Source organism: Aythya marila (assembly GCF_965140915.1).
Source record: "Aythya marila genome assembly, chromosome: 1".
Taxonomy (NCBI): Eukaryota; Metazoa; Chordata; class Aves; order Anseriformes; family Anatidae; genus Aythya; species Aythya marila.
Window position 1 is genome coordinate 162823726 of NC_139042.1, and position 15673 is coordinate 162839398.

Genomic DNA, 15673 nt, shown 5'->3' on the forward strand with positions numbered 1-15673 from the left:
CTGCATATAATACCCAGATACCTTGATTTCACAGAAACCTAGCCTGAAAGAGAGAGATGAGAGAAATTTAAAAAAAAAAAAAAAAAAAAAAAAAAGGCTTCAATATATTCAACCTTAGTTGAATATAACAGGCAAAAAACTTGTGTACAAATAAAGATTTGGAAGGGGAGACTGGCGGCTATTTAATGTTTCTGAAAATAGATCTGTGGATCGTAATGGAGTGTACAGGTGGATCCACTTCTGTTGACATGCTCTTGTGAAAATGTGACAGCCATGCTGCCATACATTATCAGGTGTGCCATCTGTAAAACACTTGAAGAAATCCTTCCCCTTAGGACTACCAGTCTCCTCTGGAATGGTGCCCAAAGGTGGCCTTTCAGGAGCAATGTAAATCAGCTGAAGAACAGTCAGAAGAGACCAGTGAGAGTTTCTAGTTGAATGTACGATGTGCTCTGTACTACTTCAGGGCTTCAGTGTGATTAATACTGCTTGATCTTGAAGATGTTGATGCTTCCTGAAGAAGGGAGACAAGGTGGTTAGGTGAAGTTCTTGGATCAGTATAGTTTAACTGTATTATAAGATAAATCTGAAGATGTAGTTGGGGAAACAAATGGTCCTTTCTTCCTCTCAGCTTATGTAGGCTCAGTCTGAGTAGTCACTTCTTCCCATCACAGGGAAAGAAAAAAAAAGGCTTTTGGTAGCAGTCTCTCAGATATTGCCAATTCCATTGGCACACAGGTAACCATTATTCAACAAAGTTACTTAGTATGCTAAAGATGTTTCTGCTTTGCATAGAATCCCCAAATAGTTATTACTTAACTGATGCAGCAAAAGGCAGGGCAGGATTTTTTCCTTCTGGTGTGTAATATTCAGTCATGTTTCAGTGCAATGTTGTTTCTGCAACATCTTTTCTTGCCCCATGTGAAGTGTCATAGTGTTTTCCTATACATAGCCTTAAGTTTTTTTTGAAAGATGTAGACTCTCTCAAGTTAGTTAATTTTACTCTGCTTCTCTTGGTGTGGAACAAGTGAGTCAGAATTCATCTTTTTTTCTTTTTCTGGCAATTAATACATCTGAATGCAAGTTTTAAGGTGGCTATTTTAAAATCGCAATTCATGTGGTTCTGAATTTTTCCTATTTCATGATGAATGGGATATATATTGCCAGAGCTGGGTTTGGGTAATTTGGATACCAAAAATAAAAATAAAACACCAGGTTGAATATCCTTCATTTAAATTCTTGAGTGCAGTGGCAAAGCACTTTGTCTTGCAAGTAACTGCATTTCTCACTGGAAAAGAAATCTATATCTGTTTGTCTTATTTGTAGGAAAGATGTGGGTTTTATTAATTACAGACACAAATAAGTACAATCCCATACAAATTGCAGTTAACTTTCCAATATACCTCTCTAACTTTCTTTTTTTCTTTTTGTAGGTTTTGAAACGACCAGAATATTTTGGGAAGTTTGGTAAAATACATAAAGTTGTCATTAATAACAGCACATCATATGCAGGCTCACAGGTAAGGCTGTAGAAGCTCTTGTGACTTCGATTCCTACAGAGAAAATACATGTTTGTCCTGTGAATCCACGGAACTATTCTTGTTTAAGCAGTAGGTTAAAGTACTACAAAGAAAATATATAATATTGCAAAACCAAAATTATTGTACTAGCTGAGGCATTGTCCAAACAGTTTCAAAGTTCACTTGGAAGATGCAGAGCAAGTAGAAAGATGAAAAATCGGTAGACAGGATGAGAATCTTCAAAGCAGCAGAAACATGGCATTTTTTCACTATTCTGCATTTCATGGACAAAACACCAGTAATTATTTTCAGAACCTTAAGCAGTATTTTGATGCATTTGTTCTTTTCCTTATTCTTCATGCATCAAATCTAAATTCTCATGAGTTGTTTTTGTCTACTTTCAAAAACATCTGGCCTTGAATATACCAATTTCTGAAGTGAGCTACTATAAAAGCAACTTTAATGCTCAGGTCTGTCTGGAAAAAAAAAAAATGGCATGTTTTCTTTCTAGGGTCCAAGTGCCAGTGCATATGTAACCTACATCCGGTCAGAAGATGCTCTCAGAGCCATACAGTGCGTCAATAATGTGGTGGTAGACGGCAGAACACTCAAGGTGGTAATGCTTTTACATTTTTATATATGTGCTAGGATACTGATATCAGTGCATACTGTAAAATTTTATTTGTATAGATGAGCTTATGTTCCTGAATAAAAATAGCCAGTTTAGTGGGCTACTGATTCTTGTATCTATTTTCTTACCATTAATCACAGCATGGAAGTTTAGTGAGCTTCCAACATGTGATGCTTGAGGGTTGGCAGGTAGATTCAGAGCAGAAGTTTGAGACAGATGTACCACTTCTCCTTTGTCACTGTGGCTTTTTTTGGTAAAACTTAAAAAGATTGTCTGAAAACCTGTTTATTTTCTTCTACAGAGCATTTCTGTAGTCCAAATACATGAAGTAATATTAGAGAGGAGCGTACCTCTGCAGTAGTCTTTGTGATAGTGTTTGAGCTTTTCCTTTCTCATCCTCAAAATTTCTATCAAGTTAATGTCCTTTTTCCAAAATGTTCTTGTAGTAGTAAACCTGCCTTTATCTCAAGCATTCTGTTTCCATTCAAAAGGGGGTGGGGTGTCTTGGGAGGAAAGAATATCCCAAAAGTCAAGCCTAGGTTTACTATATAAGCCTAAAGCTTACTGTGTCATGAAATCTACACTTGTCTGACTTCACTCGCTTTTTAGTTTTTTGTTTTGTTTTTAAATATGCTTCACTTCATTGATTAGACTTGTTTGTTTTTCTCCTAACAGACTTGTACTTCATTTGCTCTATAATGCATGTAAAATCAATGGGATGTGATGGTCTGTGCTCAGCCATCTTAAAATTCGTGCTGTGATGTCATACGATTTTAAGTATTTTTTTTTAAAAGCCTCTCAAAAGCTCTGTAAGAAATATTTCTTTTTTTTCTTGGTGTCTATATAAACATAGGGGCAACAGAAAATTGGTTAATATTCATTTCCTGACCCTGTTACAGAATATTAACCAGTTGAATGTAATACAGACTTATAACTACTTTATTCGTTATTTGCATTCATAATCATAAGGAGCCAAATATTTACTGAGGCTCTTATTTTGGTGTTTGTTTAGATTAGGTGAAAATAGAAGTACGTTCTAATTATCTAATGCTTAAGCATATGGATTTCTTACAGATAAACTTTAGTCCATCTTTATCAAAAATGCATTATGATAGAACTCCAAATCTTGATGGAATATTTTTTTGTAAATATAACAGTTTTTTCTCCTTCTATTGTAAATGACAGCCTTACCATCTGGTACTTAATTTAGCTAACGAATCTTTTCTTTTTCTTCAGGCATCATTAGGTACAACAAAATACTGCAGTTATTTTCTAAAAAATATGCAGTGTCCAAAACCAGACTGTATGTATCTACATGAGCTGGGAGATGAAGCAGCCAGTTTCACAAAAGAAGAAATGCAGGTAAATAATGATTGTGAAACACATGAAATAAGGCATATATGTATTTTCTTGTGTATAATTTAGTCCTTTATTTATATAATGCAGTCTTTTGCAGAATGTTATTGCACAATTGATTTTTGAGTTAGAAAAGGTGCTTAGGTACTTCACTAGTTAGAACTTCACCAGTTAGGTATTGAAAGCGAGCAGTTAGCTAAATTTTTAGTCCTGCATTGCCTTGAAACGGTCTAAATGTTGCTAAGACAAAAACACAAACTCTTAATCAAGAATTCATGTAAGCTTGAGTTAACTACTTGCCTTTTCTTCATACCAGTATGAGGTAATGTTATTTTAGATCTCTGTAAAAGAGGTCAAGGCTTTCTGGTAGGTTTTGTGTATGTGGTCAGTTATCATGGCTTAAGTATCGTATTGTGACTCAACCGTGCTATCTGAATTCTGATACATCTTTTAGCTTGTGAAGGGTATAGAAAACATTTGAAAATATAATATTGAAGGTAACTATAATAGCCCATAAATAATGATGAAGTTTTTGTATGGCAGTTTTAACAGCAAAATAATTATCTGGAGTAGGGAAGCAAGTAAATGCCTTAATTCCTCTATAGTGGTGCATTATGAAGTCTTTAGAATTTGTCCCTCTACACAAGGTATGATAAGGCTTTTAAACTCAACCTTAAGGATGTAACACGGATGCAAGGCAGGCAGTTTTTGCGTGTGGTCTCACCATGGAGGGAGGTGGTCCACACCATCAGTGCTAGCACGAATGTTGTACGAGCAGATTTTATTTCATGTGCTGGTCTGATTTGAGGCAGGGAAAGAAGAATGTCTGTCTAAGCATTTTTTTCACAAAGTAGAAGTTACTTGTGAGAATTTCCGTTATTTTTCTGAAATTAAAGAAAATACCGTGCTGGTTTAGATGAGTAGTCCCTGTAGTTTATATATTGTTTCTGATGATGAGTTTAAGTTAAATAAATAAAATAAATCAAGGAGACCCTGCAAACCAGGCTACTTCTGTATTCTACCCTACTACTACTTCCTACTACTTCCCTGTATATCTGCCACCACTTACATGTCAATAGACAGGAGCATACCCTCAGAAATGTATAGGCTTTCTAGTTTCTTAGGGTTGTCAGTCATTAATTTAGTTAAACGATTTTGAACCTACTGGATCTCTACTTGATGTAGACATCAAGTCTACAGCCTTTTGTGGCAGCAAGTCCCAGAATTTCACCATTGTCTAAAGCACTTCCTTTTGCTTGTGTTAAACTGATTACTATTTAGTTTTGTCAAGTGTCCCCTAGCTGTAGCATTGCAGTTCTTGCTAAAAGCATAACCGTTATGTTAGTTATTGCTTTTATGGTGTTGTAGAACTTGATTTTTACCTTTCTCAGCCTTCTACCCAAATTGCAGATTTTCTGGTGGTTTAAACTTCTGTAAATCAGTTTCTCCCTTTCTGTGATAACTTCTGTTGTCCTTCTCTGTACCTCTGTGCCCTTCTTAGGACGCAGAGACCAGACACATCATATTCATGATGCAGGGGCAGCAAAGCTTAATATAGTAGTCATCAATGATAATCCCTTTAAGTGCCCTCCCTAATAATGCTCAGCACATTTTAGGGTTTGGTTGTCAGTGCGTAACAAGCTAGTGGTTTCAGAGATATGTTGGCAATGACTTGAGTATCTCTTTCCTCAGTTCTAACAGCCAGTTCAGAGGTCAATAGGGTGTCAGTATAGGTTAACTTTATATAGTACAGATGTTAAAAGGTTAACTTTCCCTAGGTGTGTTACCTGACCTGTTTCTGTGGTGAAGCTTCTTTGCTAGCTTTTTGCATGTTTGCTGGGGGCTGTGGGTTTCCTTTGGAGTTCGTTATCAGCATGGTAGTTTACCGCCCAAAAGAGATTGGTATCATCAGCAAAGAATTTGCTGTTCACTCCTTTGTCATCCTGACTGATGACATTACATAAAACTGATGCCAGTCATCAGTTCTCATTGCTTGCTTCTGCATCCAGTTATCAGTCTTACCTTTCGTCTTTCTTTCTTTGAACTGTGTAAGAACTGTTTCTTTATCCCAGGGCAAATTTGTAAATAACCTTTTGGAGTGAAATCTTAAAGGATTATTTGAAAATCTCATGGTTTCTCTGTATTGGTGCTTATTGACACCATCATGAAACTCCGTATCAGTGAAGTAGGATTACCCTTTATAGATGACTAATCTATAGTCATGTTGACTCATTGTCAACAGACTGGTCATCCATGTACTTGTATCTTTCTTCATTACTTTTTTTTAAGGTGGAATTTGTCATCTGACGAGGGATGGAGGTTGAACTCAGCAGCCTGTTCACAGGATCTCCTGTACACCCCTTTTTGTAGAAGTCAGTTATATTGACAGTCTGTCAGTCCTCTGGTGCAGCTGCCAGTTAAAGGTGATAGGCTTACATACCTTGGTCAGCAATTTGTTTTTGCACGTGATCTTTGCTACTTAGGTGAATGTTCCTTTCTTGTTCCTTGTTAGACTACTTAATTTTTATTTCATTTCATATTGCTTTCTTGGCAATCATTGAAAAGTGCGTCGCATTTTTAGTGCATGATCCAGCTGAGCTTGAAGTAATGAAAAGCCAAGGAAGCTGGAGATTCAGTGAATTTACATGTACATTCCTTCTCATTAAATGGATATTGTCTGTCCGGTGTCATGGATATTTTGATTCTCTATTAAAAAATGTCAATGGATAAACTTCTAGGTTCCACAGTTGTTAACAGAGTTCAGTGTTGTGACAAACTGAAAAGAACTGGTACAACTCCAGGAAGTCTCTAAAGGTGAAGTTGGGAATTTAGATGAGACAGGTTGGAGATTCTGGTCTTTGCTTCTGCATTAATGTGTTAGGAGTTTGTCAGGAGTTGACCTCTTAAGCTGGTACAGATCAATTACTAAAATTCGGGATTATTTACAAACGTATTAAAACTAGTGTCCACTTATTGTGAGTCTCTCTTTCCTTGTAGGCGGGTAAGCACCAAGAATATGAACAGAAACTACTGCAAGAATTATACAAATTAAACCCCAACTTTCTTCAGTTATCTACGGGTACAGTTGACAAGAACAAGAACAAAGTGACAGCACTGCAGAGGTACGATGCGTAAGTACTGATGCTGGACTACCTGGCAATGCTTTCTTTCCAATTATTCCACAGAAAACATGCTTGTTCCTATTACTTCTGTTAAGTTGCCCACTCTTTTTGGTGTGTGTTATGGGAAAAACTCGAATATTGTTTATTCCTGTGAAGTTAGAGGTATTCACACTGCTTTGCTCTAATACTGAGTCTTACTTGGTTTAAAAAAATATCTGCTATGTGAATTTTGGATCACTTGTGTTCTTAAAGAAGAACTTTGATTTAATATTTGCACAAGTACATATGGTAATGATTCTTAAAGAACAGACACTAACTTTTTGGGATGGAGATGAATGAAGTCTACTCACAACTGAGTATAAGACACCTTATTGCCTTGATGCATGTTTCTTATTGTGCCTTCATATCATGACTTGGAGTGCAGTTCTTGTATTTGGTGTAAAGACCTTGGAAACTGAGATGGAAATGATCGCTTTCTTTGACTAAGAATTCACAAGATGTGAATAAAAGACTCCTTGCCTTCACCTAGTAAACTTCAATAATTTATTTTCACTGTTTTAATTGTGGATAGCACTATTGTTTGTTATAATAATATTCTGTTGAAGTAGTTTCTTTTCAGTAAGTTATGAAAAGATTTCTGCCCATATGAGTACAATCATACAAACATGAATGAAAGCCTAAGGTTATCAGTCCTCATGTAAGTTACCTACTCGGATCTTGTATTTAAGATACATAAAAACTGTTAGTAAATTCCTTCATTTTTTCTATAGTAGTCTCATTATTAATTATGAATTGGAGCTTGGCCAGTCTGTGGTTTAGCACTAAGGCCAGTCTAATGTTTTAGCACTTGTGGAAAAAATGGCATGTTCCTCTAAAGGCAAGAAGTAGTCAGTCTGGAGCTGATTTCTCTTATCACCTCAGCACCATCATTACAATGCAATCTGTTCTTTGCTGACGGCTGGGCACCATCTTGTGGGTTGTAGCGTGCATTTCTTCTTACCACTAGGATTTTTGAAATGTTTCTATGAGTCCTGTCTCATCAGTACAAAATGTAGCTTGTGAGCTGGTGAATGTTTCATTCTCCTTCACAACTTCCTACCCAGTTAGGTTCTTGTTTTTCCTGATTCGTTGATGTGATATTAGGTCTGGCAGTTTGTCAGAGGCTCTGACAACTCTGTGGTCATTCTATCGTTTGTGGTGCAAGATTTGTTTCACTTTAGAACAGAGCAGTAGCTGGGTTCTAAATAGTAAACGTTTAATTACAAATACCCAGTAGTAAGGAAGTTTCTTCAGTGCTGCATAACTGATTTTTCACAACTGTGATCTAACTTGAAAGGTCCTACTGGCAGAACTTTTTTCTTGCTGCAGAAGGCAAATGTTAAAATTCTCCAGTGCAACTTTGTGTACATGGGTGTTCATCTTTTGCTGTGTCACCTAACAGTAACAACAACTGCGTTTTACTGGAGTCCACATTCAAAACCTCTTTTTTCTACTGTCTCTTTCCTGAAGAACCAAAATGAAGGCTTTGCTATGCTGGAAGTAGAAACACTTGTTAGGCACCTGCTGGTCTGCTTGAGGGACAGGACTTTAGGTGCATACGGCTTTGAACTTCTAAGTAAAAAATAAATAAAGCAACTGTACAGGTTTTCTTTACCTTTCATTTTGGGTATAAAACTCATTTTAACTGACATTTCAAAATTAATTTTAGTATAGAAGTGACTTTATGTTGCAGTGGACGTAAGTGTATTTTAAATCTGTTAATGGATTAAAAGTCTTGTTACTTGGCTCCCTCTTGCAAGGGGGAGAATCACAGTTGATAACAGGATATGTCTTCATTGCTCACTATCTGATCGACTCATCTCTAGTTCAAATGTGTACAAAGCGAGGATGAGATCTGTAAATCAGTCAGGGTTTTCATCTCTCTGCCTGTAGTGTAGTATGTGAGAATAACAAATCTTACGATACTAACTGATATTTGAGGGTAGCTAGTAATATCATTTTTTTCTGGAGTATAAAACAGCTATGGGAGCTTCCACATTTTGACTTAATATGTAGAGAACATGTTGGATCATGTAGTAATAATGAAAGGGGCAGCAAGAGTAACATGTATTTAAAAAAAAAAAACAAAAAACAACTCTTGAAAGCTTAGTCCTTAAGAATACAGTGCTTGGACAATAGCACCCAAACACTAAAAGTAGCATCCTAACTGAAGCAAATGAAAGGCTGAATGCAATAGAAAGAGCTAGAGAAATTGAAGACACATCTTTTGTATCAAGTTTTGAGCTTATAGTGTTATTGGATGGTAATGTTATTTGAATGCATTTGGTTGCAGATATTTCAGCTCACTTCAGTTTGTATAAAACATAACTATTTTCAGTGATAACTTTGGCTTCAAGTCTTCTTTTGAACTTTTTTCCAGATGGAATGTTGTCTCTGAAATGAAATAAAATCTTTTAAAAGGGATGTAATTACGGCTTAAAACTGGAAATGAAATGAGCAGTAACTTGAATGAACAATGCATTCATCTGACTGGTCTCATGGTCTGCTAATAACACCATGGACTCTTATGCAGAAATAAAACAGCCTCATCAGGGCCAGGCTTGTTAGGTCCTGGAATATAGACATTTTTTTTTAAGTGTAAATCATTAGCTAAACCACCTTTAAAAATACCTAGGGGATAAAGCCAGTAATTCTAAATGAGGTGCGTGTAGGCCTAGATACTTGAAGCTGTCAGTGGATTTTTTTTTTCCCCCCGAGCGGACATGTTTGGACTTCAGCATTGGCATTGCAGCTCAATCTATTCAGTGAAGAAAATGGAGAGCTCTGCCCAGTTTTTCTCCTCTCCCTACCTCCCAATTCTTTTTTTGAAATCATCGCCACTTAAAATCTGAGAAACACTATCCAGATAAATCTATTCTTTTGGATTGTCTGGCACAAGGATTCATTTTCTCAGTGCTTACAATTTTTAAAACACTTTCTTCATAACTTGAACTCTTCTTTTTTTTTACTCTTGCCTTTTTCCAGACCGAACAGTAATAACAAAGATGCCTGGCCATCATTACAGAGTTCAAGTAAATCAGCCAACGGCTTAACAATGGAACACAGGAAAACGCCTCCTATATTAGAAAATGGCACAGACCCAGAACACATGACTCCAGATGGTGCAGACTCAGATTTCGGGTAATTGTGCTGCCTTTTATACTTCAGATAGCGTACTTTCTCTCTCACTGACTGGTGTGGAGGGAATGATTGTCCAGTCTCTCTGGTTGGAGAGCTGGATTGAAATCCTGATCAGGTCACAGAAAGCCAAGCTTAGCCCAGCCCATGTCAAAATGACTGGTTGACAGGCTGCAGGAGAACCCTAACTTTAAAGCAGTGATGGTACAGGTAGGGGCCAAGGGGAACTGCATAATCAGGCATCAGCAGGTTGTATTAGCTGCCTGCAAAGGGCCATGGTCCCAGCCAATGCCAAGCCATTTGTTTCTGTAAAAAAGCTTCCACGCAAGTAACGTGCCAGTGGCTATATATCAGGAGACATCACTTGGAAGAGCTTCAAGAGAAGGAACCTGAGTGTTAGGGCTGAGTATCTGTCATCTCTTCACTGTGGTGTGTTCCAAAAACACAACTGCAGAGGTAAGGGTTCCCTGATTATTGCTCAGCAATAGGAATTGAACACAGCAGATTCAATTCCTCTTCTTTGTGCAGAGGATGTAATTCATCTACTTGCAATAACTTCTTTATTGTTAGCCAATCTTATTTTCTTCTTTTGGTAACTCCCTTGAATAGAACTGCTGTTTTCTGCACGAGCGTTACCTGCATTTACTTACAGCAGTCTGCAGTCACGCTGTTACTGTTTTTGTTGGACCACCTTGCATCATACTGGTTTGGGCCCATTCAGAGGTCAGATGAGAAAATAAGGTGAACATTAATATTTCAAGAGGTGGTGTTGCTGATTAGAGAGCTAATGCATTAACACTGAGTGCTGCTGAAAATGGTACCTTATTTTAGTAGCAGTTTGTCTGAGGTATGGACAGAGATCCAACAGTTGCATCTCAGTAGTGACATGCAGCTTCCTCCTCATCTTTTTTGAAAAGAATGTGCTATATATAGGTAAATGTTGTGACTAATGGATAATGAATCTTACTCTTGAGGACTGAAAGCATGTCTTAGAATTACAGGCTGCTTAAGCAGGTTCAAGTATAATACACATTATCCTTCAGTGTTTAGGCCATCATTAGAAGTTGTTGTTGCATAGGTTTAGGCTGCAGTGTTGTGACTTTCTGTCAAAGGCTTTGAGAGAGAACGAACTTGGAACATCAGCTCTACAATCAGGATGATTTAATGAAGCGTATACAGCAAATTCTTATGCTGTTGATATTCAGAAATTACTGACATAAGGAAGTTTCTTCCAAGTGGAAGAACTTTCTTCGTGCTGTTCAACCACTTATAAATAAATCTTCACTGGACTAATACTTGTTTGCAAAACTAATCTTCTGATTTTTCTTCTGTAGTCATAAATACTTGACCTTCAGTTAGCTTTATGAATTACCAATGTGGCATTCTTTTGCCCCAAAATTGTTTTTGTTAATGGGTAACACTTAAACACTTTCTTCACAATGAAGAAGGATGTATTTTGCTGGGTTTAGATAGTCATCCTGAGAACAAATACTGGAGGAATTGAATTTTGGACCTTGCTACATGGCTCTATGCAATATCGCACTTTGTTTTCAAACAGCCCTTGCTACTGCAACTTGTATCTACAATCTGAAGTCTTTGACTAGTTAAAATATGTTATTTTGCACTAACAGATTGGGCCTGTAATTTGAATTGTATCACGTTCATGTTCTTCAGGTCCTTGTCTGTAGGACCAGTGTTCTAGGCTGTTTAGTTGGATGCTTGTGCATCTCTTCTTATGGTAGATAAAATGAAAATATCTTTAAGTTGCAAAGCCATTAGCTTGGTATTTAGTGTAACTAAAGCTGCTCACAAGTGCCTGTCAAATCTTCAATCCCAAGGTATGCCATTTTTAGCTGAGTCATGTTAATTCCCAGTGAATAGCTTTCTTAGGTGGTTTTCTGCTGTACCTTATCTTCAGTTCTCTTTATTGGCAGTTCTTTGTATTGTCTCTTCCTTCATTTTTTTCCCTTCTATCATCGCAAAGCTGTTTTCTCATTTTCTCACCTTGGATCTAATTTCTGCTAGTTAAAGCTTTGAGGCTGATGGAAAGCTTGACTTGCCACCAGGATTAAGTATTTAATTTATTTTCCTATCTCTCCCTAAACTTATCGAGGACTCACGTGGGAACTGACACCATAGGTGTTTAGAAAACCCAACTTTCTCTCCAGTAATAAAATAGATGGAACTGACAACAAATGTATACTGCTATACTAAGAGTCCTGGTTTTTGATTGGCTAAGAGTTATTCTGAAGATACTTAAAATTTTCCTTTTGTTCCACAACAGGGGAATCAACAAGCAGAGTGGAAAGTGGTGGGAAGAAAAATTGTGGCAAATATTTAATCACAAATATTCCAATAAAGTCTAATAAATACTGGACTTTTTTCCTTATCTCTCCCAATTTAATTTTGGTTTGTGTTTCTTTCAAGGTTTTTCTATCTCTACAAAATCAAATGTTGAAGTTCACGTTAAATACTTCAATGACTTACTGACTTTTTTCCCCCTCCCACTTTTGCAGCCCTATCGACAAACCTTCAGATTCCCTCAGTATAGGAAATGGTGACAGCTCCCAGCAGGTAAGACAAAGATAAATGCTGTGAATGTAAGAATTGAGTTTGTTTGGGTTGGTACAACTTGTAGTTTCAGAAGGAAATACTTTCTGAAGTATTGTATGACTTCAGTTGAAACAAAAACATGCTACTGCTGAATTGCTTTAGCGTTAAACCTTGTACTGAGCTATATATTAACTAAAGGTAATGTTGCCAATAACTTTGAAGATTTTTTTCAACTGTTAGTGAAGAATATTTTATATATAAATGCTCATGACCTAATTGTCTCTCTTCCTTCCTTGCCTGTAGATAACAAACAGTGACACACCTTCACCACCACCTGGTTTAACAAAACCCAATCCAGTCATACCCATCAGTTCATCTAATCACAGTGCACGGTCCCCTTTTGAAGGGGCTGTAACAGAATCACAGTCGCTCTTCTCTGACAACTTTCGGCACCCGAACCCCATCCCTAGTGGGCTTCCTCCATTCCCCAGCTCTCCACAGACTTCAAATGACTGGCCTACAGCACCAGAACCACAGAGCCTCTTCACATCAGGTACACACACCTCTGTACCCAGCTTCCACTGTTCTATATTGGTTCCTTTTTGCAGCCGATGCACTGTAGAACCAAAAAGTCTAGGATATGCTTTATATAACTTTCCACCACTTCCCAAATATTTGAAATGTTTTTCTACAGTACAAGTGAATTGCACTGACATAATAATTTCTTCTAAAAGAAGCTTTACAGAACTTTCAAACTGCATGGCTAAATTTTCAAAGTGCTTTAGTTTTTCTTAGCCACGTGTCTTTTTAAGTAATAGGATGAGTGACATGTATTGTACGCTACAGGTTTGTTATTAAAATTAATCTGTTTATAATCTGCAATTCCAATATCAGAAGCTGTGCAGTAGAATTCCACATGTTCTTTAGTATCCTGCATAGTTATCTGAAGCTGCCTAATCTTTCTGAAGTGAGGTTGCATACATTCAGAAAAGGTAAAAGTACTGTTAATTGCAGCAATTGAAAGATACAAAATACCACTTTACGTGAATGAAACATCATTTTAGGAGTATTGATATAGTCTTGGGAGTGGTTATCATTTATAGGGTTTCCAAATTAGAAACCTAAGGGATGTGTTTGAAAATTAAACAAAACAAGATCAGTAATAAATAGAATGTAATGATGCTTTGGGATAGAATAGCATTTTACTTACCAGCTAATCTTCTAATGCTCATCTCCTTCTCGAGGTCATAATCCTGTTTGTAAATAATATTACCAAGAAAATTACCTGCTGTTAAAGCACTATATGTACCAGTTTTGTGAGGATTAAGTAGCAGTGGGAGACAATTTCCAGGTGTTTTCTTTCATAATTGATACAAAATATATGGCTGCTATTAAAGTGAAAGTATGATGGACAGGGGTTTTTGTCTGTCTACCAACACTTTTAATCTGAAAATGAAATTGTAGGTTTGTTTTCTGAGAGGATGCTAGACTTGATTTTAATGGTACCTAAGGCAGCAGTCCAGGTTCCCTGCCAGCAGAGGGAGTTGTTGTAAGTGATAGTACCTTGTACTCATCAGCTTTCTTCACTACAATTTTTAAGGAAAAATATGGTGAAAATAGGATCAGCGTTCTCTGAACCTGAGCTAATAAACTTAACCAGTATAATACAATGAAGTGCTAACTGCAAGTGCAGGGAAGACCAACTCTTCTGCCATGCTGCTTAAGAATATTTGCCAATATCTTGTAATGCAGTTCATTATTTCCTTTGTTTAATCAAAGCACATACATCAGAATTTGGCTTTTTGTCATAATAGCAGATGCTGTGTTTTAACCACTGCTCAAATGTATCTGAGAGGGAATACCCCCACCCCCAGTTCTTTGCACAGCACAGTTGAAGCACAGCGTTAATGTTTAAAGAGAAATACTGAACTGAATAACAACTTTAAACTCTGGCCACACTTCTCTCCAGTAATTTGGGTGGAAAGAAAGTCCTAATGCTTGGTTTCTTTCTACTCTTCTTTTACTGAAAAATGCTTATTTCACAAAAGCTTTTGTGCAGTCGGAGCAGTTCTGTAATAAAACTACTACTTGCTAGTTCTACCACTTCAGCTTAAGTAGAAATCTATTACAGTCTGGTCTGAAAATGGATTTCCAAGCTGATAAAATGGAGTGTGTCTTTGAGGAATTTACAAAGAAATATTACATGAAAGATAAAACTGGCAACATAAATTATACTGAGGCTGAGATTTTTGTATGGGCAAATACTAATTCTTGTTCTAAATCTTATTCCTCTCCAACAGAAACTATACCAGTATCTTCCTCCACAGACTGGCAAGCGGCTTTTGGGTTTGGTTCCTCCAAACAGCAAGAGGACGACTTAGGGTTTGACCCCTTTGACATCACCCGCAAAGCCTTAGCAGACCTGATTGAGAAGGAACTGTCAGTCCAAGACCAACCTTCCCTCTCGCCCACATCTCTTCAGAACCCTACCCCACACACTACAACTGCCAAAGGGCCAGGCTCTGGATTTCTGCATCCTGCTGCACCCGCAAATGCCAACTCTCTCAGTAGCACCTTTCCACTCATGCCACAGAGGTTCCCACAGTTTCAACAGCATCGAGCAGTTTACAACTCCTTCAGTTTTCCAGGCCAAGCAGCTCGCTATCCTTGGATGACCTTCCCACGCAATAGCATCATGCACTTGAACCACACAGCAAATCCCACCTCAAATAGTAATTTCTTGGACTTGAATCTCCCACCACAACACAGCACAGGTCTGGGAGGGATCCCTATATCAGGTAGGTGAATCAGGACAGCCGTGAATATGACTTAATGCGTACTTTCAGTTTCTGAGTCAGGACAGGGAAAGGTAATAGCCAGTTACAAGTGGTAGAACTGTCTCTTAACTGTCATACTAGGCTTATGAAGAGAGGGAGGAACATCATTTTCAATAGACCCTCTCCATTAAAAAAAAAAAAAAGTATATGGATGTTTAGCCTTGTAATATTGAGCTTTATAAGGAAGGTGGAGTATTCTGTGCCCGCTTAATTTTGTGCCAAAATAGACTGGTATTTTGGTTCTTCAGTCTTGCCAAACTGGCTTTCCTTAAGGGTAGGCCATGAAAGTAAATCGTGACTTCTGTGTTGGTGTGAGGTGCTGACCAAAATTACTGAAACTGCAAAAATGTAATGATTTGTGCCACATGTCTTGGCTGGGGTTGTTCCCTCTTGTGCATAACCAAATGGATGCATAGTAAAATGTTCAGTGCTGTTCATTTCTGTACTTCAGATGGCCTTAGTAGTATCACATATCAC

The 15673-nt window shown here is 37.4% G+C and overlaps 1 protein-coding gene across 9 annotated transcripts in view; it reads left to right on the forward strand.

The window, feature by feature from the left end:
* Positions 1 to 15673, forward strand: part of CNOT4 (CCR4-NOT transcription complex subunit 4) — a 73288-nt gene that overhangs the window by 41257 nt on the left and 16358 nt on the right. For 4 of the 9 annotated variants that reach the window (XM_082751415.1, XM_082751416.1, XM_082751420.1 and 1 more), the window contains exons 4-11: positions 1434 to 1520; positions 2032 to 2133; positions 3388 to 3513; positions 6505 to 6638; positions 9654 to 9809; positions 12323 to 12380; positions 12663 to 12912; positions 14660 to 15157. In XM_082751415.1, the coding sequence (XP_082607541.1) occupies positions 1434 to 1520; positions 2032 to 2133; positions 3388 to 3513; positions 6505 to 6638; positions 9654 to 9809; positions 12323 to 12380; positions 12663 to 12912; positions 14660 to 15157 (1411 nt within the window). The remainder of the gene's footprint in view (positions 1 to 1433; positions 1521 to 2031; positions 2134 to 3387; positions 3514 to 6504; positions 6639 to 9653; positions 9810 to 12322; positions 12381 to 12662; positions 12913 to 14659; positions 15158 to 15673) is intronic. The other 5 variants (XM_082751418.1, XM_082751422.1, XM_082751419.1 and 2 more) reach the window with 3 other exon arrangements.